Here is a 23,668-nt window from a genome sequence, read left to right on the forward strand (position 1 = left end):
TGGCGGCCGGGTAACGGCTGGCCGGTTTGCACTTCTCTCCCGCCCGCCGACCGATCGTCAAGCATCCGCGATCCTGGACAGGTGAGTCGCGCGCCCGCAGCGCTGACGGCAGACGAGCACGGTCACGGGTGCCAGGCCAAGCAAGCCAGCGAGATGTCAGGGTGAGTACGGCGCCGCGCCCGCTGACGGCAGACACCTGCGGGACCTCGTGCGGGCGCTCGGCACGGCGCTGGCCACGGCCGAGACCGCGCCAGCGGCCACGCTCGACGCGTTTGTGTCGGCGGACGAGTTTCCGGCCGTGGTCGGCGAGCTGCTGACCGCGGTGAACGCGTACACGGACCGGCACGCGGCGATCGACGGCAAGGACTCGCAGCGGCTGCAGGACGAGCTCGTGGCGGTCCACCGGACGCGGGTCGAGGCCAACACGGCGCGCGAGCTGATCTTCCTCAAGACGCTGGTGCTGCTCCAGCCGTGCCTGATCAGCAACGCGCACCTGGGGCACTGGGCGCACATGCTGATGGCGCCGGCGCTGGACACGTCGGGCCGGCTGAAGGTGGCCGTGGACCTTGCCCGGCAGTTCCTGGTCGGGCTGATGGTGTTTGACACGTACGGCAACACCGACAGCCGCGACCCGGCCGACTGCGAGGCGCTGGCGGCGGAGACTGCGACCGACATCCTCGGCGTGTACCTGCAAAAGACGCTGGACAAGGCCATCAACGTCGAGCTCGGCGAAAACCCGGGCACGTTCTCGGACGAGCGGCTGATGCTCATCAACCGCAACGCCGAGGCCATGCTGATCGCGTTCGGCCAGCGCCGGCCCAAGGCGTTCTTCGCCGTGCTCGACACGTACTTTGTGCAGCCCGAGTACCGCATCCGCGTGCTCAACCTGCTGTGCTCGTACGTGCAGACGCAGCCGCCGCATCTGTTCGAGACGCACTCGTCACAGCTCGTCGAGCACCTGTACACGTGCCTGCTGCACGACACGTCCGCGGTGGCCATGAACCTGGCGACGACCGTGCTGGCCATGCTGCTGCCGTGCTTCTGCACCATCCTCGGCGACTCGCTGCCGCAGCTCTTTGCGATCTTTGCGCGCGTGCTGTACTGGGACATCATCTACGACCGCCGCGCCAAGCCGCTCGAGGAGACGTACCACCTGCAGGCCGAGCGCGAGGCCGACGACGACGGCGACGTCTCGCCGCACGCGGGCGCGTACACGGCCGGCTACAACTACTACGACGACATCGACGGGCGGCAGGCCGCCACGCCCGAGCCCGCGCGGCCGGGCGCCAAGACCTGGGACCCGATCGGGTCGTCCGTCGAGAGCGCGATGGACTCGAGCTCGGGCAGCGTCCACGCCGCCCGGCTGTTCACGTTCATCTACGGCATCTACCCGATCCACTTCCTGGTCTTCCTGACGAACCCCTACGAGTACGCGCGCCGGCGCTCGGTCTCGCTGCGCGACTACCTCAACTTCGACATCGCCGACATCAAGCTGCGCGTCAAGGACCTCTGCGACCGCCACATCCTGCACCCGAACCTGTTCCGGTACACGTACGAGACCGAGCTGACGGACCCGCAGCGCTGGGAGCGCTTCACGGGCCCGGAGGAGATCGCGGCGTTCTGCATCACGCTCGACACGTACAACCTCGAGGAGCCGTCCATGAAGGAGCCGGGCGCGCTGTTCCGCAACGTCGACCTCGGCAACGGCCCGCAGCGCGCGCCGCGCGCCCACGACATCGACGGCGCCCACCACTTTGCCAGCTTCGAGCTGGGCGAGGACCGCAAGGCGCCGCACACCCGCACCGACGTGCCCGGCATCCTCGGCGACGACCCGGTCTACGACCGCCGGGCCGACTCGGAGGACGGCCGGAGCATGTCCGAGATCTCGTCGATCGAGTTCGACGGCGTCAGCAGCCCGCTGCTGAACGACCGCGCGTCCGCGTTTCCGGGGCCGGCCGGCCGGCCGACGCGGTCGATGTCGGTCAGCAACATGGCGGCCGTGCGCGGCCATGCGTCGCTGGCGGCGGCCGTGTCGCCGGGCAGCGGCGCCCACACGGACGGCTCGCAGGCGCTGGCGGGGCTGCTGCGGTCGAACGCAGACGACATCGAGACCATTCTCGAGTACAACAAGATGCTGAACGGCCGCAGCGTGTCGCGGCGGGGCTCGCTGGAGATGCCGGGCCACGAGACGAGCCCGACGCCGGCGACGGGCTCGGGCGTGGCCTCGGCCGCGGGCTCGGGCTCGGCCTCGGGGACCGCTTCGGCGGCGCTGTCGGCCGCGCCGTCCGCCGCCGCCTCGGCTGCGCCGTCAGCCGCCGCAACGGCCACGGCCACGCCCCACGACGGCCGCCCCAGCACGCTCTCGCGCACGTCGACGCTGTCGTACAGCTCCGTCAACAACGCGGCCGCCGACACAAGCGCGCACGTGCTGCCGCCGGTCTCCACGGTCGCGCTGCAGCGCCAGATCCTCATGCTCACCAACGAGCTCAACTTTGAGCGCTACCTGAAGCAGCTACGGCTGCGCAACATCAAAAAGCTCAAAAACGACCTGTCGATGCTCGCGCGCGACGACGCCAACCTCGAGGGCCTCTTCCTGTCCAACCACATGCTCGTCAAGAAGGTCAACCGCCTGCAGACGGACTCCAAGCGCAGCGCCGACCAGATGGCGTCGCTGACCGCGCAGCGCACCAAATACTCGGACCAGCTCGTCCAGCGCAACCGCGAGCTCAAGGACGAGCGCGACAAGTGGAAGGCCGAGGAGGAGGCCGTGCGCGCCGAGATCAAGTTTCTGCGGACCGAGGTCGAGATCCTGCAGCGGGGCGTCATCGACAAGGAGACCGAGATCGAGCAGCTCGCGCGCACGCTCAAGGAGGCCGAAAACAAGCTCAAGGAGGCCGAGCTGCTGCAGGAGCGCTACGACGTGCTCGAGCAGCGGCTGTCCAGCATGAAGATCGAGGCCGACCCGAGCGTGCCGGTCGTGTCGCAGGACGTGCGCCAGCGCGAGAGCCTGGAGCTGCAGGTCGCGCGGATGCAGATGCAGCTGGACGCGAGCGAGCTCGACAAGTTCAACGCGGTGGCCGCGTACGAGCAGCGCATCCGCGGCCTGGAGCAGACTGTGGCCAAGCTGGAGGCCGCGCGCCTGCGCCGCGGCGCTTGAGGTCTCATTTTGAACGTTTTGAGAGACTGCATGTATATTGATAAGACATTCACTGGAGCGACGAGCCGCGCGGCGTGCGGCGCGGACGGCGTAGGCGGCGCGGGCGGCGTAGAGCGGCGTCCGTGTGGCTGGGAGTGAGCCGCGCGGCATGCGGCGCGGGCGGTGTGGCGCCGCGGCCGTGCGGCCGAGAGTCAGCCGCGCGGCGTGCGGCGCGGGCGGCGTCGAGCCGCGCCCGTGCAGTTGGGAGCGCGCCGCGCCTCGTGCGGCGCGCTCAGTTCCCAGCCGCACTCGGTGCGGCTCACCGCCGCCGCGTCCACCAAACTCCCAACCCGAAAAAAATTTCTCGCCAGATCCGAACCCATCGCCAGCCGATCCAGCATCCCACAGCCCACAATGTCGGTCGTCGGCAGTCTCATTTTCTGCAAGGAGTGCGGCAACCTGCTCGACAACATCATCTCGGCCAAGCAGGACCTGCGGTGCGCGCAGTGCGCCGCCACGTACCCCTCGGCCGGTAAGTCGCCGGCCCGGCCCGATCCTGACCCGCAGACTTTGAGAAGCTCGAGGTGACCAAGCACTCGGCCGAGTCCGCGTTCCCGTCGCGGCTGCGCCAGAAGCGGTCCGTCGTCAAGGCGTCGTACCAGGAGGACGAGCAGGAGGGCGCCACGGTACGTCCCGCCCGCTCCAGCGCTGACCGCAGATCAAGGAAACGTGCCCGCAGTGCGGCAAGGACGAGATGCAGTACTACTCGCTGCAGCTGCGCAGTGCCGACGAGGGCGCGACCATCTTCTACTCGTGCACGGACTGCGGCTACAAGTTCAACACCAACAACTAGGCGGCGCGGCCGGACCGCTGTTGTACTCCACCGCATAGGCTGCAAATCCACTTTATTTTATGCTCACGCCGTCGCCGGCAGAGCCGCGTACTCGGCCTCCTCCGAGCGCTCGTACTCGTACATGTCCAGGGCGACAATGGCCGACTCGCGGACCACGCGCTCCTTGTCGTTCAGGAAGCCCTGCAGGACGGGCATGACCTCGTCGGTGGCGATCGAGCCCAGGGCCTCGGCGGCCTCGTGGCGGACCATGCCCTCCTCGGCGCCGTTCTGCAGCACCTTGATCAGCGCCGGCGCCGAGCGCGGGTCCGAAAGCTGGCCAAACACGTAGGCAATCTCGTGGCGGAAGAGCGCGGACGGGTCGTCGAACCCGGTGATGAGCGCGTCGACCGCGTCGGGCGTGCCCAGGTCCCGCAGCCGGAACATGGCCCGGTACCGCTCAAAGAGCGGCACGGCCTGGTCGACCAGGATCTCCTGCAGCTTCTGGACCTGGGCGATCTCGGACGGCATCGGCGGCGCCGGGTCGATCGACGAGAACGCCGACTCCTGGAGGGTCTCCTCCTTGGCCGCCTTGGAGTTTTCCCACTTGATGCGCTCGATCGCCAGCTCGCACGTCTGCCGGATCACCTCCAGCGGGTCGTTGTGGAAGTAGTCCGTGAGCAGCTCGAGGCTGTCGACGTCGCCGAGCGCACCGAGGGCCTCGGCAGCCTCGTGCCGAACCATGGGATCCTCGGCCACGTCCTGCAGCACGCCGCGCAGCGTGGGCACCGCGTGCATGTTCTTGGTCTGGCCCAGCACGTACGCGAGCTCGTGCTTCAGCAGGGCCGAGTCGTCACGGAAGCCTGCGGTCAGTACGCTCGCGCGTGCCACTTACCGGCACCGATAACGTCAATGGCCTCATTGTCGCCGTCGCGGCCGAGCGACTTGAGCAGGAACAGCGCCCGGAATCGGTGGGCGAGCGGCACCTTGCCGGACTCGTTCAGCAGGCACGCCCGCAGCTCGTCGATGCTTTCGGTTTGGTCGGCCGACATGATGATCTGTGTACGGGATCTGGCAGGACCGTGGGGAATTGAGGAGATCTGGTTCTCAAATTTTTTTTTTACGCTTTTTTATCAGATGGTCTAGGCTGTTGGGAGGAACGTCTCCGGGTAACAGCCTCACGGCGCGTTGTGACGGGCGTCGGGCGCCGCACGGACGGCGGCCAGACCGGGCGGTGCAGGCGGCGAGCCGCAGGGCGTGCGGCGCACGCGCGAGCCGCAGGGTGTGCGGCGCGTGCGGCCTCGCCGGCAAGTCCAGCCGCACGCCGTGCCGCGCTCTCGGCGGCCGCGCATCGGCGCGCCGCGCAGTCTGTGTCAAGCGGCAGAGCCGATGTATTCCAAATGCGCCTGTCCGTCCCCACCGTGCCCCGTACAAAATTACAAAATGCTCCTACTTCATGTCGTTGATCTCCAGCGACGGAAAGTCCACGGTCTTCTCGGCCTTCAGCGCGTTCTCGCCCCAGCCCCAGACGCGCACCAGACCCCACAGCTTGGCCTCCTTCATGACGCCCTGGGCCTCGAGCATGGCCTCGTTGACCTTGGCAGCCACCTGCCAGCGCAGCTCGGGGTTCAGCAGCTCGGCCAGCGGCGGCGCCAGGTTCTCGGGCGAAAAGCACAGCAGCGCCATCGTCTTCTCGAGGTCGGCCAGGAACGCCGGGTTCTTCTGGGCGCGCGACGCCAGGTGCGACATGCCAAAGCTCAGCGCCGGCTGGATGTCGCGCGTGGGCGACGCCAGGCACTGCTTGATGAGCTCGATCAGCTGCAGGCGCAGCAGCGCAAAGTGCAGCTCCGGGTTGGTGTCGAGCAGCTGTCGGTCAGCACGGCACACGCGAGTGCGCGGTCCAATGGCTCATACTGAAGACTGAAGGTTTTGTGCCTCATCACCGGCCGGAGCCGCAGAGTGGTGCATGAAAACATTTATAATCATCGCCGGACCGCGCGCGCAGCACCTACCTCCGGGTTCAGGTCGTTGATCTTCTCGATCGCCGTCTGGATGTCGCCCGCGTGGACCGCCGCGCGGATCTGCACGCGCGCGTTGATCGAGTCCAGCGCGCCCGTCGCCGAGATGTTGGCCTCCTGGGCAAACTTGTACGCGGCCGACTGGTAGCCCTCGATGATGAGGTAGTTCATCACGAGCGAGTTCAGGTCCCTGTTCGGTCAGCGCGGCTCGCGAGGGCGCCGTGGCGTGTCAGAGTTCAAGTTAATTTGGCTCTCCATGTGGTTGTCAGAGAGATTCCCAACTTGTGAAGCTCATCATCTGCGCCGGGCCCGCGGCACTTACGCTCGCGACACCGGGATGGCGTCCAGCTTGCGGTCCCATTCCTCGCGCGAGTACGTGCGCCGTTCGGCCACGTCCTCGCGCGTCGTGATGCTGGTCGCCGACATCGTGTGCACGCCCGCGACGACGGCGCGGGTGCTGTGCAGTAGCCGGCTAACGAGCGCAACAATCAGCCAGACGAGGTACCGAAACACCGCGTCGGCCTATCCGCGGCTGAGTCCGCCGGTTCCCGCAACGCTGGTCGCCTGCGTCCGATCGATGCTTTGCGGAGAACGGCCGCAAAGGAAAGGGGGCCTGGGCTTTTATAGGTGAAAACGAAGAAAACCAGTAAAGTAGGTGTTTGGTAGAAAAAGGTCGGCGCCGCCGCACGCCGCGCGGTTGCGACACTTGTGCCACAACGGCCCGCCGCGCGCCAACGGCCGTGCCAACGTCAGTATCGCGAGGTCCGATAGCCGACACCGTAGGAGCCGCCCACCAGATCGGGCCCAGACACTGCAAGGGAGCAGCACCGGGCTCCCCGGATCGACCGCGGAGAGAGTGAGTGCGGCGCATGCGCCCCCCGGCCGCGTGGCGCCGCCGGCCGTCGCGCGCCGCCGGCAGCGCCGCCGGAAGGCGCCGCCGCCGCTGCCCCAGAGCCGCCGCCGCCGGCCCCCCGGCGGCCCCGGCGCCCCGGCCGCGCCGCCGGCGGCCGCGCCGCGTCGCGCCGCCCCCCCCGACCCCGCTGACCCCAGCCATTGGCCGCATGAACTCGTTCGACTACTTCAAGGACGAAGAGCACCCCGGCGTCCCCGCCAAGGCCGGCGCCAGCTCGGACGACCATGCCAGCGGCTCCGGCAGCCGGCGCGCCAGCGCGGCCGCGCCCGAGGCCGAGGACGGCCTGCTCCGGATGTGCAAGTACACGCTGTACGAGACCAAGACGCGGTTCTACCTGATCGGGTCCAACATGAACGACACGCGGTTCAAGGTGCTCAAGATCGATCTCCTGGCCGAGCAGGGCGAGCTCGCGCTCACCGAGGACGACGCCGTGTACACGCACGCCGAGATCATCGAGCTGCTCGAGACCATCCAGGACGGCAACCCCGTGGGCGGGCTGATCAAGCGGCTGACGTCGTGGGGCGTCGTCGGCTTCATCCGGTTCACGCACCACTACTACATGATCGCCATCACCAAGCGGTCGGCCGTGGCCATGCTCGGCGGGTACTACATCTACCACATCGACGCGACCGAGCTCATCCCGCTGTGCCCGTCGGCCGTGTACCGCAAGCCGCACCGCAACTCGCAGGAGGCGCGGTTCCTCAACACGTTCCAGAACCTCGACCTCAGCAAGACGTTCTACTTCAGCTACACGTACGACATCACGCACACGCTGCAGCGCAACCTGACGCGCGCGCGCGAGCGCGCGCGCGAGGGCGCGCCGGCGCCGACGAGCGTGTTTGAGAGCCTGAACGAGATGTTTGTGTGGAACCACTACCTGCTCAAGCCCGCGATCGACTCGGCGATCGACGTGTTCACGTGGTGCCTGCCGATCATCCACGGCTTCATCGACCAGGCCAACATCTCGGTGTTTGGCCGCAACGTGTCGATCGCGATCATCGCCCGGCGGTCGCACTACTTTGCGGGCGCGCGCTTCCTCAAGCGCGGGGCCAACGACCAGGGCTACGTGGCCAACGACGTCGAGACCGAGCAGATCGTGGCCGACATGCTGACGACGTCGTTCCACGGCTTTGGCGGCGAGCCGTTCGGCGACACGCGGTACACGTCGTTCGTGCAGCACCGCGGGTCGATCCCGCTGTTCTGGACGCAGGACGTCAGCGGCATGTCGCCCAAGCCGCCGATCGAGCGTAAGTAGCGCGCCGGGCGCGCTGACGCAGTCAACGTCGTGGACCCGTTCTACTCCGCCGCCGCGCTGCACTTTGACGACCTCTTCAAGCGCTACGGCACGCCGATCGTCGTCTTCAACCTGATCAAGATCCACGAGCGCACGGCGCGCGAGTCCATCCTGCTCTACGAGTTCGAGAACTGCCTGCGGTACCTCAACCAGTTCCTGCCCGACAAGGCCAAGATCCTGTACACGTCGTGGGACATGAGCCGGGCGTCCAAGGGGTGAGTGCCCGGCGGCCACGCTGACGCAGGCGCGACAAGGAGGTCATCGAGTTCCTCGAGGAGTACGCCGACAAGATCCTCAAGACCGTCCGGTTCTTCCACAACGGCCCCGAGCCCGCCGCGGTCCAGACCGGCGTCTGCCGGACGAACTGCATCGACTGCCTCGACCGCACCAACGCGGCCCAGTTCGTCATCGGCAAGCGCGCGCTCGGCTACCAGCTGCACGCGCTCGGCATCATCGACGGCGACTCGATCGACTACGACACCGACGCCGTCAACCTGCTGACCGAGATGTACCACGACCACGGCGACACGATCGCGCTGCAGTACGGCGGCTCGCACCTCGTCAACACCATGGAGACGTACCGGCGCATCAACCAGTGGACCAGCCACTCGCGCGACGTCATCGAGAGCATCCGCCGGTACTACTCCAACTCGTTCGTCGACGGCCAGCGCCAGGAGGCCATCAACCTCTTCCTGGGCAACTACGTGTTCGAGAAGGGCCAGCCCATGCTGTGGGACCTCAGCACCGACTACTACCTCCACCACGGCGTGCCCACGAGCCTGCGCCTGCACCGCCGCAGCTACAAGAAGTGGTGGACGCCCATCAACATCGCGCGGCCTCCGCGCCACGAGACGTCCGGCGAGCACAGCCGGGCCGTGGCCGCGTTCCGCCGCAACTCCTCGGCCTACTTCGACAGCTACTGGATGGAGTACTACAAGCCCAAGATGCTCTCGTCGTTCTCCAAGATCTTCCAGTACAACATCAACTCGACGCTGCGGTACATCCCGACCATGGCCGTCGTCAACGGCAAGTACAACTTCAGCCCGTTCGAGATCCGCCAGCTGCACATCGACCACCACAAGGAGCAGGCCGAGCGCGACCGGCTGGCGGACGACCGCAGCTCGGTGATCTCGGTCCTGAGCTCGCGCAAGTCGCGCCGCTTCCTGGACGTGGGCTTCATCGACTTCTCCAAGTCGGTGCCGTCGTCGCCGGCGACGGTGGCCGACCAGTTTGCGCTCGACGGCGACGAGAAGCTGGACGAGAAGTCGGACTTTTCGTCCAACATGGCCCTGAACCTGGACGACATGGACTCGACGCTGTGGCCGTTTGCGGACCCGGAGCCCGACGACGGCGCGGGGGGCCTGCAGCGCATGGTCGACCACCTGCTGCGGCCGGCGGTGTCGGACGCGGACGCGGGCGGGTACGAGGAGTACCTGGCCGCGCGCGAGATCGAGCCGCTGACGACGGCGGCGCAGCCGCCCGAGGGCCACGACGAGTACGAGACGTACGTGTCGAGCGCGTGGCCGCGGGCGTGCGACGCGCTGGTGCCGGAGCCGAACGTGGACGTGTACCAGCGGCACGTGCGGACGCCGGCGGCGATTGCGGCCGGGACGGACGACGACGACGACGACGACGACCTGCACAAGTACCAGCACTGGATCGGGCGCAGCCACGACCCGGAGGGCGTGTTTGCGTAGTGCTGGAAGGACACTGGGCGCTGCCCGTAGAAATGTACACTATATACAGAGACCGGCGAGGCCGGGGACGCCGGCGAGGGCGGCCGCGTCGGCCGGCCAGTCGACGCCGGCGGCGACGACGGCCGTGCGGAGGAGGCCGAGGGCGGCGGCGAGGGCGGCGGCGACGGGCGCGAGCGCGCCGCCGTCCGCGGGCCGCCCGGCGTCCTCGTGGATCCGCCGCCAGGCCGACGCGATCGCGCGCAGGATCTCGTAGCGGTACGGCGCCAGCCGCGGCCAGCCGTTGCGGATGACGGCGGCCAGCGCGGCCGCCGCGGTCTGCATCAGCGGCGGGTACGCGGGCGCGAACGGGTCGGCCAGCACGCGCGCCAGCACGCGCACGTTGCGCTCGAGCGTGCGCACCGAGTGGACGCCCTGCAGGCTGGCGACGACCGTGATCTGCGCGACCAGCACGTCCGCGACCTCGACCTTGTCGCCGACGAGGTCGAGCCCGCGGTAGACGCCGTCGGAGAGGACCGCGTCCAGCAGCCGCGCGCGCTCGATGCGGAACGCCGGCGACGTGTTGGCGGCGACCTCGGCGGCCCGCACGTCTGTCCTGGCGTCGCCCTGGACGGCGCGCAGGTCTGCGGCCAGGTAGAGCGTGGGGAAGGCCTCGCGCAGGAGCGCGACCGACGCCTCGACGCTGATGTCGGACGACGCGGTGGGCAAAAACGCCAGCGTGGTCATCAGCGCGTCCCAGAAGACGGGCAGGAGGCCGGTGAGGGCCAAGAACTGCACGCGCGCGCCCAGCAGGACCCGGCGCAGGGCGGCCACGCCGCGCGTCTTGGTGGCCAGGTCGGGCGAGTCCAGCAGCAGCAGGATCGACGGCACCAGGAACGGCCACAGCTCGGCGATCTGGGCGGCCTGGGTCAGCGCGCTCGCGGGGCACTTACCGAGGCCTTGTCGACCGTGTGCTCGAGCAGGGCGACCGCGGCCGGCCGGGCAGAGACGTCGACGAGGTCCGTGTCGTAGCTGGACCGGATGTCGTCCGGCACGAGCCGGCGGCGGCCGGCGGGCGTGACCTCGGCGTGCGAGCGGTTGTCGAGGCCGGCGAAGAGCGGCCGCAGGAGCCGGACGACGGCCGGCGCGTCGCCGGCGGCGAGCGCGGCGTCGATCTGGCCGGGGTCGGGGGGAGGCATGGGGGACGGCGAGGGCGCGTTACCCGGGTGTAGGCGGGCGCGCGTTACCCGGGCTGGGCGGGCGTGCGTTACCCGGCGCCGGGCCGTTGGAGTTACCCTGTGTGCGCGCTACCCGGCCGTTGGCTGCATCCGGAGTTACCCGGCGGCCGTTGCCCGCGCACCCAGCCACCGCTACGGCGGTTACCCGCAGGTCACGGTCCACGCCTCGGCGGTCCATTACTATCATACATCTCGCGCCGCTCAGCCCAGGATCGGCAGCTCCTTCTCGTAGCCGTAGAATGCCAGCATCTCCTTGCACTGCAGCGCGTACCACACCGACGGCTCCCACTCGTTGCAGCCCTTGCCGCAGTGGAACTGCCAGATCGGCTTGCGCATGGTGAAGTGCACAATCACGGCCTCGTCCCACAGCTTGTCCCACACCGCGCGGTGGAACTGGTACATGACCAGGTTGAAGTTGTACTTGTACGGCAGCGCGTAGAAGCGGAAGCGGTAGTAGGCGTTCAGGAAGGCCTGGTCCGCGTCGTTGGGCTTGTGCATCTTCGGGTCGGACACGGCCTTGACCAGGCTGTGGAACTCCTCCAGCGACGGGCGGAACGAGATCACGCCCGAGTTGAACCGGGTGTCGGTGAGGATGTCCCACCACACGTCCGGCGAGGCCGCGAACTCGCCCGGCACGTGCAGCAGCTCCTCGATGGAGCCCTTGCACAGCGTGTCGGCGTCGATGAAGATGATGCGCTCGTACTGCGTGTACGACCACAGGTACAGCTTGTTGAGGTTGTACCGGTGGTACGGCCGGATCTTGCCGGTGTCCACGCCGTCGAACTCGAGGTCGTGCTCGACGCGGACGGTCCAGCCGACGGACTCGAGCCGGGTGATGTTCTGGGCGGTCACGGCGTCCTTGCCCTCGGTGCGCACTAGCAGGATGAGCTCGGCGTCGAGCGCGCGCAGGTCGTTGTGCTTCTGCAGCGTGTACGCCAGCATCATGGCGTACTGCGCGAACTTGGCCGTCATGACGCTGGACGCGATGGCGTACCGCGGCGGCCGCTGCACGGCCGCCGTGGAGTTGCCGTCGAGCGCGGCGGGGAACGCCGGCCGCGGCCGCGCGACGTGCGTGCCGGGCCCGGCCGTCGCCAGCAGGAAGAGCCCGACGGCGACGACGATGAGGCCCGTCAGCCCGGCGAGCCGGGACTGGGTCGAGAGGAAACGCATGCTGGGTGGTGTGGGCGGCTGCGGCGCCGGCGGCTTTTCACCGTTGGCGGCAGGAGAGCTTACCCGGCCTAATTTCGCCGCCTTGGCGCACGTGACGCACCGCCCCATGCGGCCGGTGGCGCCGCCCGGGGCCGAGCCACACGGCGATCGTCACGTGCCCGCGCGTCTCTAGGCGCGCCCGCGCGCCCGCGGACTGCAATGGACGACCCCGCCGCGTTTCTCGACAGCCGCCTGTTCTTCGACGGCAAGCTGGTACGTGCCCGCGGGGCCCGCTGACCCAGGTGACCTACGGCCTGCTGAGCCGCCGGCTCGGCCTGCACGTCGACCAGGCCAAGAGGTACGCGCCGCGCGAGCGGGCTGACCCAGGCACCTTTTTTCCTTCCACGACGCGCACCGCGACCGCCTGGTCGCGACGTACGTGCTGACGGGCGATGCGCCGGCCGCCGGCGATGTCGACATGGCCGATCTGCCGTCGTCGTCGCCGACGGGGACGCTGCCGGACGAGTCCCAGGCGGGGCCGGCCGTGACCCGCGTGGTGCAATTGGTCGGCCAGAACGAGCTCGAAGGTGCGTGTGCCGCGACCAGGCTGACCCAGGCGCGAAAGCCGCGCTCGCGCGCGTGTCCAGCGTGCACGTGTACTCGCTGCAGCCGCTGGAAACGGCCGCGGCCAGCACCGACGCGTTTCTTGCCGACGCCGCCCGCGAGACCCGCGAGATCGACAAAACGCTGCCGGCCGAGACTCTGCGCACGTACGGCGTGATCACGGTCGACCGCGTGAGTGCGCCGCGTGCGCCGCTGGGCGTCAAGCCCGAGCCGGAGCCGGCAACGGTCAAGTCCGAGCCGCGGCCGGCCGCGGTCAAAACCGAGCCGAAACCGGAGCCGCGACCGGAGCCCGCGCCAGAGCAGAAGCCGCCGGCCAAGGCGCCGGCGCGGAAGGGCCTGCAGTCGATGTGGGCCGAGCCGCAGGCCAAGGTGCCGGCCAGGCCGGCGCAAAAGACGGTAAATGCTGCTGCGGCGCTGCCAAAGCCGAATCCGAAGAAGACCAACCAAGAGAACCAGCAGCCGAGGGAACGCAAGCCGAGCCGGCGGGCGCCGGTGAGCGCGCAGCTGGGCGCCCTGTTCGACGACGACGCCGAGCCGGCCGCGGCCGCGGCCGAGCGGACGGCCAAGGCCGGGGCCGACGAGGCCGGGCCGGCCGCCGGTCTGGCCGCCGAGCCGGCCGCCGCGCCGGCTGCCGAGCCGGCGCCCGACGCCCGCGACGAGGAGGCCTTCGACTGGGAGCCCACGCCGGAGCCCGAGGAGCCCGCGCCAGCCGAGGCGCCCGAGGACGTCGCCGAGCCGGCCGCACCCGCCGAGCCGCTCCCCGCCCAGTCCCCGGACGTTCCCGCAGACGACCACAAGCGCGGCCGCCGGCGCGTCGAGCGCGAAATCCACGACACAGACGCCCAGGGCTTCATGGTCACCCGCTACGTCACCGAGTGGGAGTCCTGCTCCGAGCCCGAGGACGAGCCGCAGCCGCCGCCGGCCGCCCGGCCGCCGCCCAAAAAGGCACCCGGCCCCAAAAAGAACCTCAGCAAGCAGCAGGGCTCGCTCATGAGCTTCTGGAAGAAATAGCACTGTACTAAATGAAACTATATAGCGGCTACACCGAGTAGGACTCGCCCTTCTCGCCAAACACCAGGTGCGGCTTGCGCTGGGCCAGGTCCATGATGGTCTTGGCGAACTCGGCGTTGCACCACGCGAACCACGACCGCGTGTAGTCGTTGATCTGGCGCACGTTGACGCTCTCGTGCATCAGCCCCAGGCCGCCGGTCGACCGCTTAACCAGGTTGAGCGCCGTCTGGATCTCCTGGTCGTTGTCGGACGTGCGCATGAGGATGATCAGGCTCATGGGCCACGCATGCTTGATGCCGATGTGCGGGCCGCCGATGCCGGCAAAGGCCGGGCCCTTGAGGAAGTAGGGGTTGCCCTGCTTGGTCATGACCATGCGGCGCGTGTTCTGGTAGATCTCGTTGGTCTGGTCGACAAAGCCGAGCAGCGGCAGGCCCAGCAGCGACGGCATGTTGGCGTCGTCCATGTTGATGAGCCCGCCGTAGCCGTCGACCTCGTACGCAAAGACCTTGCCAAAGTCGCGGTGCTCGTGCACGCCGTACTCCCAGACGCCGGCCTCGATGGCCTCGCCGCGGCCGAGGAGCTCGCTGGCGAGGTCCTTGTGGCCGGCGGCGGCGAGCAGGGCGTGCGAGCGCTTGAGCTCGGCCGCGATGAACGCGTTGGCGGGGATGAAGTACTGGAAGATGGTCGCGTCGTCCGACGGCCGGAACGCGGACCGGATCAGCGACGTGTTGACGTTGGTCGGGTTGCCGGCGCCGGCGAGCGACAGCGTCTCGGTCTGGGGTCAGCCCGGCCGCGCGCGCACTTACCCCGAGGTTGGTCTGCCGCTGGAACGTGTACAGCGACCGCAGGTCCGTGCCGTCGTGGTCGTACGTGGCCAGCGACTGCTCGTCGAGCACCCGCAGCAGGTTCTTGAGCGCGTCCATGTACTTGCCGCCCACAAACGACGCGTCGCCCGTGGCCTCGTAGTACTGGTTCGCCAGGCTCAGGAACGACGCCAGCGAGTCCAGCTCCCACTTGCACTCGAACACCGTGGCCGGGTCGTACACCGGGTGCACGACGTCGTTCTGGTCGTTCGACGACGGCCGCAGCCGGCTCGCCTTCGGCGGCTGGAACGCGTTGCAGTACGGCGACTCGATCAGGTACTCGGCCTGCGTGTTGATCGCGCCCAGCACCAGCGTCTTGAGCGCCGTGCCCTTCTCGCTCTTGATCAGCGGGATGTACGGCGACAGCTGGTTGGTCGAGTCGCGGATCCACTCGGCATTGATGTCGCCCGTGACCACGAACGTCCGCGGCTCGCGGCCGCTGTCGTGCCACCGGATCGTCGTGTCCAGCGTGTTCGGGAAGCAGTTCTCAAACAGCCGGGCCAGGTCCGGGTCCTCGATCCGCGCCACGAACTCGCCGATGACCTCCTCGACCCGGGTCGAGTGGAACGTCCGGCACTCCTCCACCGGCCGCTGGTACGGCAGCCGCAGCACGCCTGGCGTCAGCCTGCCCCCGCGCGCGCCTACCTTTCGTGAACGGCGGGTGCCGCCGCGTCGAGTACGTCTTGTAGTCCGGGCACGAGCTGTCCTGCAGATTCCACGAGTCCTGCCGCACGGCCGACCCGCCCGCCAGGAACAGCGACAGCACGTACAGCACAATCACCGCCGGAACCATCACGCACGCTACCGATGTCGCAGTTTGCAGCAAGTTCGATCGCGCTGTCCGGTTCTTGTAGTCCGGCCGTACTTTCTCTTCACCCGAGTCCTCCTCGGCTCGGTTGCCCTGGTGCGTGTGGCTGGTTTTCGAGTACAGGTGCGACTCGGAAGATGTAGCGATGACTTTGGATGGAAACCCTGCCGACGACCTGTTTACTGGTCTACTTGGTGACTTTGACCGGTGGTACATTCAACCTCGTTTACTGTGCAATGAGCTGGCCCCAGCCCATTTAATCAATCTTGGCACCGTTATCCAAAAAAACCGTCTTGTCTGCAGTCGCCTGATCTATCTGTCCAGTTGTTATAGAAACGTGGTGTAATTCTCCAGCGGCTCGTCGTTGTTGGATCTCGTTGTGCCTGCCCAGCTTAAACGTCCCGCGGTCGGTGGAACTTTAGTGGCCTGGCGATCACTTTAGGGCGACACCAACAACGACGCTGGGACGGCCGGCGGGGAGAGGCCGGTGGAGGCGACGGCGCACGCGAAGGGCGGTGGGCCGAGAGCGGCGTGGGCGATGGGCGGGTGGCCGCGGACAAGGCTACGGGGCGGACGCGGACGCGGCCGCGACCGCGGCCGGCGCGGCGAGCACGGCCCGGGCACGGCCCGGGCAGCGCGCTGGCGCCGCTGGCGCGGCGGGCCCGCGGCCCGCCGCGCGCGCAATTGATCAGACGTAGACCGGACCAGCCGGCGGATGAAATTGTGAAGTGGGTCGCGCCGCATGGCGTGCGGCTCGAGCCGCACGGTGTGCGGCGCCCGGCCGTGGCGGGCGTGCGCAGTGCGCCGCATGCGGTGCGGCGCTCTGGCCGCCGCGCAGCCGCACGCCGTGCGGCGCTACCGGCAGATGTCGTCCGTCAGCTGCCGCCGCAGCCGCGCCTCGCGCCGCAGCCGCCGCCGCCGCTCAGCGTCCGTCTCCGGCACCGGCTCCGGCGGCCGCGCCACCGGCGGCCGCGCCTTGCCGCCCACGCCGACGTTGTCGGCCTTGCGCACGGCCTTCACCGGCAGCCGGCGGCCCTCGCGACCCGGCGCGCCCAGCCCCTCGCGCTGCAGCGGCTCCCAGCCGTACTGGACCAGGTACCGGTGGCCGGCCGAGCCCTCGACGCCCAGCGGCCGCAGCGGCGCCGGCACGTGTGACAGCTTGAGCTGGTGGGCCATGCTCGAGTAGTGTCCGTCGCCCAGCACCGGCGTCTGGCACACGTCGCACACGGCGGCCGGCGCCGGCGCCTGCTCGTCCGGGTCCGGCGTCGCTGGCGTCCGCGTCAGCGCGCTGTAGAACGCCGCCACGTCCTGGCCGCTCGCCGCCGTCGATCTCTCCTCGGCCCCCTCCTCCGCCGGCGGCACAAACCGCACCGCCGACCGTCGGTAGAACGTGTGGGCCTTGATCCGGCGCAGGTCCGCGACGGCCTCTGCGTGGAGGTCGTCCTTCATGGTGCGCCGGTGCCGTCTCGGCCAGTGTTAATCCGGTACAAGAGTCATTGCTGATTTTCGATAAATATCCCACCGCGCCCAGGCTCACCCACCAAACCACCATGGACAAGGAACGGTTGATCTGTACGTCGCCCGCCGGCGCATGCTGACCGCAGTCGCCCCCTCCACCAAGCAGTACACGCGCGCGACGCTCTCGCGGCTCGCGCTCAACCCGGACCCGGTCGAGCAGTTCCACGGCTGGTTCGATGAGGCCAAGACCCAGAACGTTTCGCTGTACGAGTCGTGCACTCTGTCGACCGCGCAGCTGCCCTCCGGCCGCGTCTCGTCGCGCGTCGTGCTCTTCAAGGAGCTCGACAAGAAGGGCTTCATCATCTACTCGAACTGGGGCACGTCCAAGAAGTCCAAGGACATCAAGTCCAACCCGCACGCCGCGCTCAACTTCTTCTGGCGTGAGCTCGAGCGCCAGGTTCGCATCGAGGGCCGCACCGAGTTCGTGACCCCGGAGGAGTCCCAGGCCTACTTCAGCACGCGTCCGCGCGACTCGCAGATTGGCGCGTGGTCGTCGCCGCAGTCGTCCGTGCTCGGCAGCCGCGAGGAGCTCGACGGCCTGGTCGAGGCCAGCGCCGAAAAGTTCAAGGACGTGGAGACGATCCCGTGCCCGCCGTTCTGGGGCGGTCTGCGTGTCATTCCGTACGAGATTGAGTTCTGGCAAGGGTACGTTCGGGCGCGCGGCTTTCACTGACTGATCCAGCCGGCCCAGCCGAGTGCACGACCGGTTCACCTACACGCGCGAGTCCGAGGACGCCGCGTGGACGCTGTCGCGCATTGCCCCGTAGACGCCCGAGCCGGGCCACTGCATGCTCTACATCAATAGACTCTTGTCCAGACTCCAGTCAGCGCCCTGCGCAGTGTATAGTGACAGACTCTTTATTGCCATGTATAATTATTATTTAAACATGAAAAGCTTTTATTTATACAACGACACCCGAGTTGGAGGCGATACGAGGCCACAGGTCAGCGCACTCCTTTCCAACGGGTCCAGTGATGGCAGATCCCTTCATCTCGCCCTTGGGGTTGACGATGACACCGGCGTTGTCCTCGAAGTACAGGTAGACACCGTCCTTTCTTCTCCAGGGCTTGGACTGACGGACGATAATGGCAGGCATGACCTTCTTTCTGAGCTCAGGCTTTCCCTTCTTGACGGTGGCCTAGGTCTGTTAGCCCTGGATCGCGCGGCGATTTTGGGTCCGAACGTGCGCGTGCACGCTCGACTGGATCCGCAACTTACCATGACCATGTCACCGACACCACCAGCGGGCAGACGGTTCAGACGAGCACCGATACCCTTAACCGAGATGATGTACAGGTTGCGGGCGCCCGAGTTGTCGCAGCAGTTCAGAATAGCACCGACGGGGAGACCGAGCTGGAGTTTGTTAGTTTACCGAACGGATGCACCGTGAGTACGTCCGGTATTGTCACCGGACGTCTCTGCCGAGCCTTGACTTACGGAAATTCTGTACTTGTTTCCCGATGCACCAGATCCTGGACGACGTTAGCAACCGTTCATGAACCATCGCCGACCGACGGCGAGCTGGAAGAGCATGCACTCGTCGTGCGCACGCTGCCGCCGTCGGATTCGCAGTTGTTCGTACCTCTTTGAGCCATTTTGACGTATGTTATGTAGTGTTGCTGTGATGCTAACTATGAGGAAAGAACTTTTACAGCCGGGAATATTAAGACTGAAATCTGTCGATAGTGCTGGGCGGTGGTGGTTGGGACACTAAGCCGGGGCGCATGTGACTGCTTTTTTGCAAAATTCTACTGCTGTGCACACAGACACACGTATTTACCCGGCCGTACGCGTCGTGTTCGCGCTGATAAACCCTAGAGCCCTAATTGCTTAGCTAAGATATCTGTCAGCAAACCTCCCAGTGACAGCCCTAACCGAAGTGCGCTACCCCGGTCAACGGCCAGGAACAAGGCCTCGGCGTGCTCAGCAATTTTATACATTCATGACCTACAGAACCAGGGATCAGAAGCTAATACAAGAATAAATACATATTAAGAAAACGAACCGCGAGCGCGGCCCAAGCCAGCGCACAAAACTACCAGGTGTCCTCACCGCGCGACTAATTCTTGTCGATGACCATCTCGTCGCCGGTGGCAGCACGCTCCTTGTCCTTGTAGCTGCGGATATTGCGACGGTCGCCCTCGCCCTCGTCCTCGCTGTCCGAGAGGTCGCCATCCTTCTGGATGTGCGAGTCCCAGGCCTCCTGGGAGCCGCCGCGAGTGTCCTTAGTCTCCTCGGCGTCCTCCTCGGGGTTGCCCTCTTCGGGCACATCGCGGGGCACGTCCGTCATCTGGACCGACGGCGCAAACTTGGTGCGGCTGATGTTCTCGAGCACATAAGACTTGACGCGCTCGAGATACTCGCGGCTATTGGCGTTCTGCATGTTCGACGGCCGGACCTCAAGCTGGTAGTCCGGGCCGTAGTACTCGTAGTAGTCGTTGTAGGGGATTTCGGGGCCCACGAGCTGGCCGACGAGCAGGCCCGTTTCGTATGTCCACGTTCGGCTGACGTTGCGCATCGTGTAGCCGCCGCCGCCGACGACAAGCGTCGGCAGACCAAAGCTCTTGACAAAGTTGACGCAGTTGGCGTGGCCCTTCATGCTCAGGTTGAAGCAGCCCAGACGGTCACCCGAGAGCGAGTCGCCGCCGCACTGCAGCACGACCGCCGTCGGACGGTACCACTCCATGATGGCCTGGATGACAGGCTCGAACACGGACTTGTACGTGACGTCGTCGATACCGTCGCGCAGGGGGAAGTTCACCGCGTAATTTTTGCCCTTGCCAATTCCGTTGTCGCGCAGCTCGCCTGTGCCAGGAAAGTACTCGCCGTATTTGTGGAAACTGCACGTCATGACGCGGTCGGTCGTGTAAAACGCCTCCTCGACGCCGTCACCGTGGTGCACATCGATGTCGATGTAGACCACACGCGGGTGGTACCGCAGAAGCTCGATGATGCCGAGGACGATGTCTGTGTGAGTGAGTGTGCAGGGACTGTCTTACCGTTCACGTAGCAGAAGCCACTGGCCTCGCTCTTCTTAGCGTGGTGCAGACCGCCAGCCCAGTTGATGGCGATGTCGCACTTTCCGCGGTTCAGCCGCGCGGCACCCTCTGTGTCTGTCAGTCCCGCCAAGGTCGCGCCGCCGTACCCATGCTGCCGCCGCCGCTGATGCTGCAGAACTCAAAGAGGCCGTCGAAGACGGGGCAGTCGTCTCCCACGTTGAACTTGACCTGCTCCTTGGCGAACATGTCCATGTTGTCGGGCGTCACCCGCGACAAAAAGTCAACGTACTCGTCCGTGTGGAACTGGCACATCTCCTGCTTGGTGGCCGGCTTTGCTCGCTGTCGTCAGCGCGCACTACCCGCGCAACTTACGTAGATCTCCATCTTCTTGTAGAGGCCATAGTTCATCACCAGGCTGTGCGCCATGCGTATTCTGTGCGGCTTCATGGGGTGGCCCGAGCCGTACGCGTAGTTGCCCACATCCGCTGCGTCGTCAGCGCCGTCGCCGGCGGCCACTTACAGTCGTAAAAGTACGCCACGCCTGTTGTCTGTCAGTACGTACTCGTGGGTGCGCGCATGCCGACTTACGCTGTTTCCGCGGGTTCTCAATGTTATCTAACGGGGGCGCCGGATACGCCATCTTGTCCTAGATTGCCGGTGCCGGGATACTCTTGTCCTGACTCGTCTGGAGTCCGCAGCAAGCACAATGGGGCCGCGGCGGGGGGGTTGCGCTGCCGTCCACAGATCTGCGGATGCCGTAAAATCAGCTGCAAGCCGATGCGTGACGAATTACTGCACACGATCCTACCGTCTGCGTGGATAGCGAGAAAAAGGATTTGGGAAGCTCAGGCGTGGCGGCGATCCGGGCGCGGCGAGGTGACACGCTGTTACCCGGGGCAACGCGCCGCACGAACAGAGCCGCACGAGCCGCACGAGCCGCACGGGGCTCAGCGCGTCCGCGCCGCATGAGCCGCACGAGCCGCACGAACAGCGTCCCCCGATGCGGTCTCCGCCGGCCCGCCCAGGACGGTAGCGCGGTCGCTGTCCGCGCGGGGCGCGCACCGCTGATCCGGACAGGCGGCGGCACGCGCGTCTCACGGGCAGATGGCCCGGCGACACGGCAACGACCCCACCGCCGCGCGACCCCGCCGCGCCGCATCGCAGCTACCCCACCGCCGCGGGCACACGGCCCGGCTTGGCGGCATGTACCCACACGGCCGAATACAAGCATGCCGCCGAGCGGCTCGGTCAAAGGTAAACCTCATCAAGACGTAAATTAGGCAGCTATCTAACTAGAATCCCTGTACAAAAAAAACTCCCTAAACTATATGACATAATATGGTAATGACAGAATGCTATCTATGTATGCTGATATGAGCGTGGCGAGGGAAAAAGAGGAGCCGGGTCGGACAGGGCAGGCCGGGACCCGTAGAATGATAAATGAGGAGAAGAACTGATGCAAAATTACTCCATTTTCCCAATGTGCGTTAAAGCGTTGTTGAAGGCGCTCGAGCGGAGGCTGTCCGAGTCACCCACGGTGCCGTCGGACGCGTGGTCGCCGCGGCCGTCAGCGGCGGTGGCCAGAGCGCTGTTGCTGAGGTTGGCCATGTGGTGGGCGTGGGTATGCTTCGCGGTGGAGGCGGCAATGGGCTGGGCGGGCGCCATGCCGCAAGGGATGCTCTGGTCGCCGGTCTCGGTAACGGGCAGGATAGGCCCGGTCTTGACGGTCTGGATCTCGAGCACGTAGAGGTACCAGTAAAACATGCCGACAAAGACGCTGCCGCCGATGATGTTGCCGAGAGTGGAGGGCACGAGGCTCTTCCAGATGAACTTGCCGACGGAGAGGTCGGCGCCGTTGATCATGCCGATCGGGATGAGGAACATGTTGGCGACGGAGTTGTCGAAGCCGACGACCACGAAAGTGAAGATCGGGATGTAGACGGTTAGGACCTTGGACACGACCGTCTTGGAGAGGAAGGACATGTAGACCGCGAGGCAGATAAGCCAGTTGCAGCCGATGGCGCGTACAAACACGTTGACCCACGACGGCGACAACACCTTCTCCTTGACAAGCTCGATCGTGCCCGAGGCGTAGGGCTCCTGGGTGATGATGTCGCCGAAATGCACGATGATGATGTAGAACAGCGAGCCTGCGAGGTTGCCGAGCCACGATACGACCTGTGGGTCAGCGCCGGCGCCGGCACGTACTTACAAAGAGCTTGATGGCGCGCCACCAGGCGACCTTGCGCTGCATGAGCGCGACGGTCAGGAAGAGCACGTTGCCCGTCGAGAGCTCGCCGCCGGTGAGCGTGGACATGACAAGCCCGATCGGGAAGACCAGTCCGAGCAGGAGCTGGACCAGCCCCGGGTTGTTCTCGGCCAGGCCCTGGCAGCCGCCCTTGACGAGCAGCGTGAGCATACCTCCGACGGACACGAGTGCGCCGCCGAGGAAGTTTTTGATGATCATGTGGTCCAGCCGCTGGCTGGCCTTGAGCGACCCGATGGTCACCAGCTGGAACGCGACCTCGTCGGCCGTTATTGTATCGGCCATTTTTGTCTGGCTGCGCCCCGCTCCGCGCCGACTAAACGTCGCTGACCGGATCTGACGATGCTGATATGTACACTGCTCGGGCCACGGCTAGGGGAGACGCATGCTGGCCTTGAACTCGAGAAACCCGGGCGGAGCAGAGGAGCGGCAGCGGGCCTGTCCGCGGCGTCGGCAATTATATAGGTCCAGCGCGTCGGGCCGGCAGCTAGTCTCTCGACCACTGCCGCGAAAGCTAATGTCACGCCTGCCTGCCCGCCGGATCAACCAAAGCGTCCCCACGGCCCTACGCCTGCGCCGGCGGCCGCCGCCCGGCCGTCCACGTGCCGGGCGCGCCGTGCTGGGCGCGAGCCTCGCCGCCCGCCGGCCCTGCCCCCCGCTGCGCACGCCCGGCCGCCACCACCGGCAGCGGCAAAGATATCGAGCTCCCCACTTGGCTTACACTCCACTGGGCGCCCGGTGCTAGCTGCTACAGAGCGTCGGCACATCCTTGTGTCCGTTTGGGGCTAGCAAACCGATAACGGAACTACCTTATAAAGCTAGCGCCCGACGTCCTTTCCCCGCTAGTCCGAGTCCACTGCCTCCACCCTGGCGGGTACCCGCCCACACCGTTACGTAAAGCCCGACGCCTGCTCGCGCGACGCTGTGGCGGTCGGCCCGCCGGTTTCGCCTGCCCAGTCTCTGCGCCGCCGCCGCGCGCCGCCGGCCGCGGTCGCTACCCCTGGCCGTTGCCACCGCGTGCTGGCCCTGGACGGCCTCGGCTGCTAAGTTTTCTGCGGCATGTACGACGTCAGTCCAGGGCCATGGTTCGGGCTCCTAGCGCCTGCGTGGCCCGGCCCCGGCATACCCCGGTTCTCTAGCCGTACCCACACCATACGCGCGCGCCGTCCGCCGGAACCTGCCTGCGGCGAGCCGACGCCGCCGGCCGCATCGCCGGCAGGCTGCCCGGCCGCGTGCACGGTCCGGCCGCAGCGCGCGGCCGCTCGCCCAGCGCCGAGCATGTCACAGAATTTAGGTTGTCGCAGCCGAGAGTCTTGACTCGGAGCCGC

The 23,668-nt window shown here is 66.9% G+C and overlaps 14 protein-coding genes across 14 annotated transcripts; 5 read left to right on the forward strand and 9 right to left on the reverse strand.

The window, feature by feature from the left end:
• Positions 1 to 67: 67 nt before the first annotated feature.
• On the forward strand, positions 68 to 3,157 carry V1510DRAFT_393407 (Hamartin protein-domain-containing protein; the record flags this gene model as incomplete). The annotated part of the gene is made up of 3 exons (XM_066931817.1): positions 68 to 81; positions 113 to 161; positions 193 to 3,157. Exons 2-3 carry the CDS (start codon positions 154 to 156, stop codon positions 3,155 to 3,157), a joined length of 2,973 nt encoding a protein of 990 aa, XP_066789345.1. The 5' UTR covers positions 68 to 81; positions 113 to 153.
• Positions 3,158 to 3,514: 357 nt separating this feature from the next.
• V1510DRAFT_415749 (uncharacterized protein) lies at positions 3,515 to 4,055 on the forward strand. The gene is made up of 3 exons (XM_066933657.1): positions 3,515 to 3,668; positions 3,704 to 3,822; positions 3,855 to 4,055. The coding sequence occupies exons 1-3, from the start codon at positions 3,551 to 3,553 to the stop codon at positions 3,987 to 3,989; spliced, it is 372 nt and encodes a 123-aa protein (XP_066789346.1). The 5' UTR covers positions 3,515 to 3,550; the 3' UTR covers positions 3,990 to 4,055.
• Positions 4,025 to 5,148, reverse strand: V1510DRAFT_429811 (armadillo-type protein). Its single transcript, XM_066935335.1, has 2 exons — positions 4,861 to 5,148; positions 4,025 to 4,828 (listed from the first exon to the last, which is right to left on the reverse strand). Exons 1-2 carry the CDS (start codon positions 5,015 to 5,017, stop codon positions 4,053 to 4,055), a joined length of 933 nt encoding a protein of 310 aa, XP_066789347.1. The 5' UTR covers positions 5,018 to 5,148; the 3' UTR covers positions 4,025 to 4,052.
• Positions 5,149 to 5,414: 266 nt separating this feature from the next.
• On the reverse strand, positions 5,415 to 6,409 carry V1510DRAFT_402691 (CTLH/CRA C-terminal to lish motif domain-containing protein; the record flags this gene model as incomplete). The annotated part of the gene is made up of 3 exons (XM_066932117.1): positions 5,415 to 5,831; positions 5,978 to 6,173; positions 6,306 to 6,409. The coding sequence occupies 3 exons, from the start codon at positions 6,407 to 6,409 to the stop codon at positions 5,415 to 5,417; spliced, it is 717 nt and encodes a 238-aa protein (XP_066789348.1).
• Positions 6,410 to 6,756: 347 nt separating this feature from the next.
• On the forward strand, positions 6,757 to 9,953 carry V1510DRAFT_415757 (SacI homology domain-containing protein). Its single transcript, XM_066933658.1, has 4 exons — positions 6,757 to 6,839; positions 7,034 to 8,143; positions 8,174 to 8,405; positions 8,435 to 9,953. The coding sequence occupies exons 2-4, from the start codon at positions 7,045 to 7,047 to the stop codon at positions 9,885 to 9,887; spliced, it is 2,784 nt and encodes a 927-aa protein (XP_066789349.1). The 5' UTR covers positions 6,757 to 6,839; positions 7,034 to 7,044; the 3' UTR covers positions 9,888 to 9,953.
• Positions 9,927 to 11,062, reverse strand: V1510DRAFT_402693 (uncharacterized protein; the record flags this gene model as incomplete). The annotated part of the gene is made up of 2 exons (XM_066932118.1): positions 9,927 to 10,787; positions 10,817 to 11,062. 2 exons carry the CDS (start codon positions 11,060 to 11,062, stop codon positions 9,927 to 9,929), a joined length of 1,107 nt encoding a protein of 368 aa, XP_066789350.1.
• A 67-nt stretch (positions 11,063 to 11,129) lies between these two features.
• Positions 11,130 to 12,275, reverse strand: V1510DRAFT_415761 (nucleotide-diphospho-sugar transferase). The gene has a single exon (XM_066933659.1). It carries the CDS (start codon positions 12,269 to 12,271, stop codon positions 11,303 to 11,305), a length of 969 nt encoding a protein of 322 aa, XP_066789351.1. The 5' UTR covers positions 12,272 to 12,275; the 3' UTR covers positions 11,130 to 11,302.
• A 194-nt stretch (positions 12,276 to 12,469) lies between these two features.
• V1510DRAFT_434102 (DNA polymerase subunit Cdc27) lies at positions 12,470 to 14,169 on the forward strand (the record flags this gene model as incomplete). Its single annotated transcript, XM_066935529.1, has 4 exons — positions 12,470 to 12,523; positions 12,553 to 12,608; positions 12,638 to 12,837; positions 12,867 to 14,169. 4 exons carry the CDS (start codon positions 12,470 to 12,472, stop codon positions 13,883 to 13,885), a joined length of 1,329 nt encoding a protein of 442 aa, XP_066789352.1. The 3' UTR covers positions 13,886 to 14,169.
• On the reverse strand, positions 13,871 to 16,092 carry V1510DRAFT_377233 (uncharacterized protein). Its single transcript, XM_066931576.1, has 3 exons — positions 15,394 to 16,092; positions 14,692 to 15,362; positions 13,871 to 14,660 (listed from the first exon to the last, which is right to left on the reverse strand). Exons 1-3 carry the CDS (start codon positions 15,770 to 15,772, stop codon positions 13,914 to 13,916), a joined length of 1,797 nt encoding a protein of 598 aa, XP_066789353.1. The 5' UTR covers positions 15,773 to 16,092; the 3' UTR covers positions 13,871 to 13,913.
• A 319-nt stretch (positions 16,093 to 16,411) lies between these two features.
• On the reverse strand, positions 16,412 to 17,005 carry V1510DRAFT_364141 (uncharacterized protein; the record flags this gene model as incomplete). Its single annotated transcript, XM_066931175.1, has 1 exon — positions 16,412 to 17,005. The coding sequence occupies one exon, from the start codon at positions 17,003 to 17,005 to the stop codon at positions 16,412 to 16,414; it is 594 nt and encodes a 197-aa protein (XP_066789354.1).
• Positions 17,006 to 17,023: 18 nt separating this feature from the next.
• V1510DRAFT_415766 (uncharacterized protein) lies at positions 17,024 to 17,984 on the forward strand. The gene is made up of 3 exons (XM_066933660.1): positions 17,024 to 17,128; positions 17,161 to 17,719; positions 17,757 to 17,984. Exons 1-3 carry the CDS (start codon positions 17,107 to 17,109, stop codon positions 17,839 to 17,841), a joined length of 666 nt encoding a protein of 221 aa, XP_066789355.1. The 5' UTR covers positions 17,024 to 17,106; the 3' UTR covers positions 17,842 to 17,984.
• V1510DRAFT_377242 (60S ribosomal protein uL14) lies at positions 17,917 to 18,752 on the reverse strand. Its single transcript, XM_066931577.1, has 4 exons — positions 18,658 to 18,752; positions 18,513 to 18,547; positions 18,294 to 18,428; positions 17,917 to 18,213 (listed from the first exon to the last, which is right to left on the reverse strand). Exons 1-4 carry the CDS (start codon positions 18,668 to 18,670, stop codon positions 17,977 to 17,979), a joined length of 420 nt encoding a protein of 139 aa, XP_066789356.1. The 5' UTR covers positions 18,671 to 18,752; the 3' UTR covers positions 17,917 to 17,976.
• A 233-nt stretch (positions 18,753 to 18,985) lies between these two features.
• Positions 18,986 to 20,912, reverse strand: V1510DRAFT_415776 (uncharacterized protein). The gene is made up of 6 exons (XM_066933661.1): positions 20,663 to 20,912; positions 20,595 to 20,615; positions 20,447 to 20,559; positions 20,221 to 20,413; positions 20,075 to 20,182; positions 18,986 to 20,042 (listed from the first exon to the last, which is right to left on the reverse strand). The coding sequence occupies exons 1-6, from the start codon at positions 20,712 to 20,714 to the stop codon at positions 19,135 to 19,137; spliced, it is 1,395 nt and encodes a 464-aa protein (XP_066789357.1). The 5' UTR covers positions 20,715 to 20,912; the 3' UTR covers positions 18,986 to 19,134.
• Positions 20,913 to 21,322: 410 nt separating this feature from the next.
• Positions 21,323 to 22,827, reverse strand: V1510DRAFT_429822 (Formate/nitrite transporter-domain-containing protein). Its single transcript, XM_066935336.1, has 2 exons — positions 22,287 to 22,827; positions 21,323 to 22,252 (listed from the first exon to the last, which is right to left on the reverse strand). Exons 1-2 carry the CDS (start codon positions 22,623 to 22,625, stop codon positions 21,539 to 21,541), a joined length of 1,053 nt encoding a protein of 350 aa, XP_066789358.1. The 5' UTR covers positions 22,626 to 22,827; the 3' UTR covers positions 21,323 to 21,538.
• Positions 22,828 to 23,668: the final 841 nt, after the last annotated feature.

Source organism: Dipodascopsis tothii (genome assembly GCF_038497935.1).
Source record: "Dipodascopsis tothii strain CBS 759.85 unplaced genomic scaffold V1510scaffold_12, whole genome shotgun sequence".
Classification (NCBI taxonomy): Eukaryota; Fungi; Ascomycota; class Lipomycetes; order Lipomycetales; family Lipomycetaceae; genus Neoaidaea; species Neoaidaea tothii.

Coding starts and splice junctions, on each gene's coding strand:
- V1510DRAFT_415749 (XM_066933657.1), top strand. CDS start 3,551: ATGTCGGTCGTCGGCAGTCTCATTTTCTGCAAGGAGTGCGGCAACCTG. Junction 3,669..3,703: donor CGCCACGTACCCCTCGGCCG/GTAAGTCGCCGG, acceptor CCTGACCCGCAG/ACTTTGAGAAGCTCGAGGTG. Junction 3,823..3,854: donor ACGAGCAGGAGGGCGCCACG/GTACGTCCCGCC, acceptor CGCTGACCGCAG/ATCAAGGAAACGTGCCCGCA.
- V1510DRAFT_429811 (XM_066935335.1), bottom strand. CDS start 5,017: ATGTCGGCCGACCAAACCGAAAGCATCGACGAGCTGCGGGCGTGCCTG. Junction 4,829..4,860: donor CATTGACGTTATCGGTGCCG/GTAAGTGGCACG, acceptor TACTGACCGCAG/GCTTCCGTGACGACTCGGCC.
- V1510DRAFT_415757 (XM_066933658.1), top strand. CDS start 7,045: ATGAACTCGTTCGACTACTTCAAGGACGAAGAGCACCCCGGCGTCCCC. Junction 8,144..8,173: donor GCCCAAGCCGCCGATCGAGC/GTAAGTAGCGCG, acceptor GCGCTGACGCAG/TCAACGTCGTGGACCCGTTC. Junction 8,406..8,434: donor ATGAGCCGGGCGTCCAAGGG/GTGAGTGCCCGG, acceptor ACGCTGACGCAG/GCGCGACAAGGAGGTCATCG.
- V1510DRAFT_415761 (XM_066933659.1), bottom strand. CDS start 12,271: ATGCGTTTCCTCTCGACCCAGTCCCGGCTCGCCGGGCTGACGGGCCTC.
- V1510DRAFT_377233 (XM_066931576.1), bottom strand. CDS start 15,772: ATGTACCACCGGTCAAAGTCACCAAGTAGACCAGTAAACAGGTCGTCG. Junction 15,363..15,393: donor GCACCCGCCGTTCACGAAAG/GTAGGCGCGCGC, acceptor GGCTGACGCCAG/GCGTGCTGCGGCTGCCGTAC. Junction 14,661..14,691: donor AGCGGCAGACCAACCTCGGG/GTAAGTGCGCGC, acceptor GGCTGACCCCAG/ACCGAGACGCTGTCGCTCGC.
- V1510DRAFT_415766 (XM_066933660.1), top strand. CDS start 17,107: ATGGACAAGGAACGGTTGATCT. Junction 17,129..17,160: donor GGACAAGGAACGGTTGATCT/GTACGTCGCCCG, acceptor TGCTGACCGCAG/TCGCCCCCTCCACCAAGCAG. Junction 17,720..17,756: donor GAGATTGAGTTCTGGCAAGG/GTACGTTCGGGC, acceptor TGACTGATCCAG/CCGGCCCAGCCGAGTGCACG.
- V1510DRAFT_377242 (XM_066931577.1), bottom strand. Junction 18,429..18,512: donor GAAACAAGTACAGAATTTCC/GTAAGTCAAGGC, acceptor AACAAACTCCAG/CTCGGTCTCCCCGTCGGTGC. Junction 18,214..18,293: donor GTGTCGGTGACATGGTCATG/GTAAGTTGCGGA, acceptor TAACAGACCTAG/GCCACCGTCAAGAAGGGAAA.
- V1510DRAFT_415776 (XM_066933661.1), bottom strand. CDS start 20,714: ATGGCGTATCCGGCGCCCCCGTTAGATAACATTGAGAACCCGCGGAAA. Junction 20,560..20,594: donor CGTGGCGTACTTTTACGACT/GTAAGTGGCCGC, acceptor CTGACGACGCAG/CGGATGTGGGCAACTACGCG. Junction 20,183..20,220: donor CAGCGGCGGCGGCAGCATGG/GTACGGCGGCGC, acceptor TGACAGACACAG/AGGGTGCCGCGCGGCTGAAC.
- V1510DRAFT_429822 (XM_066935336.1), bottom strand. CDS start 22,625: ATGGCCGATACAATAACGGCCGACGAGGTCGCGTTCCAGCTGGTGACC. Junction 22,253..22,286: donor GGCGCGCCATCAAGCTCTTT/GTAAGTACGTGC, acceptor GCTGACCCACAG/GTCGTATCGTGGCTCGGCAA.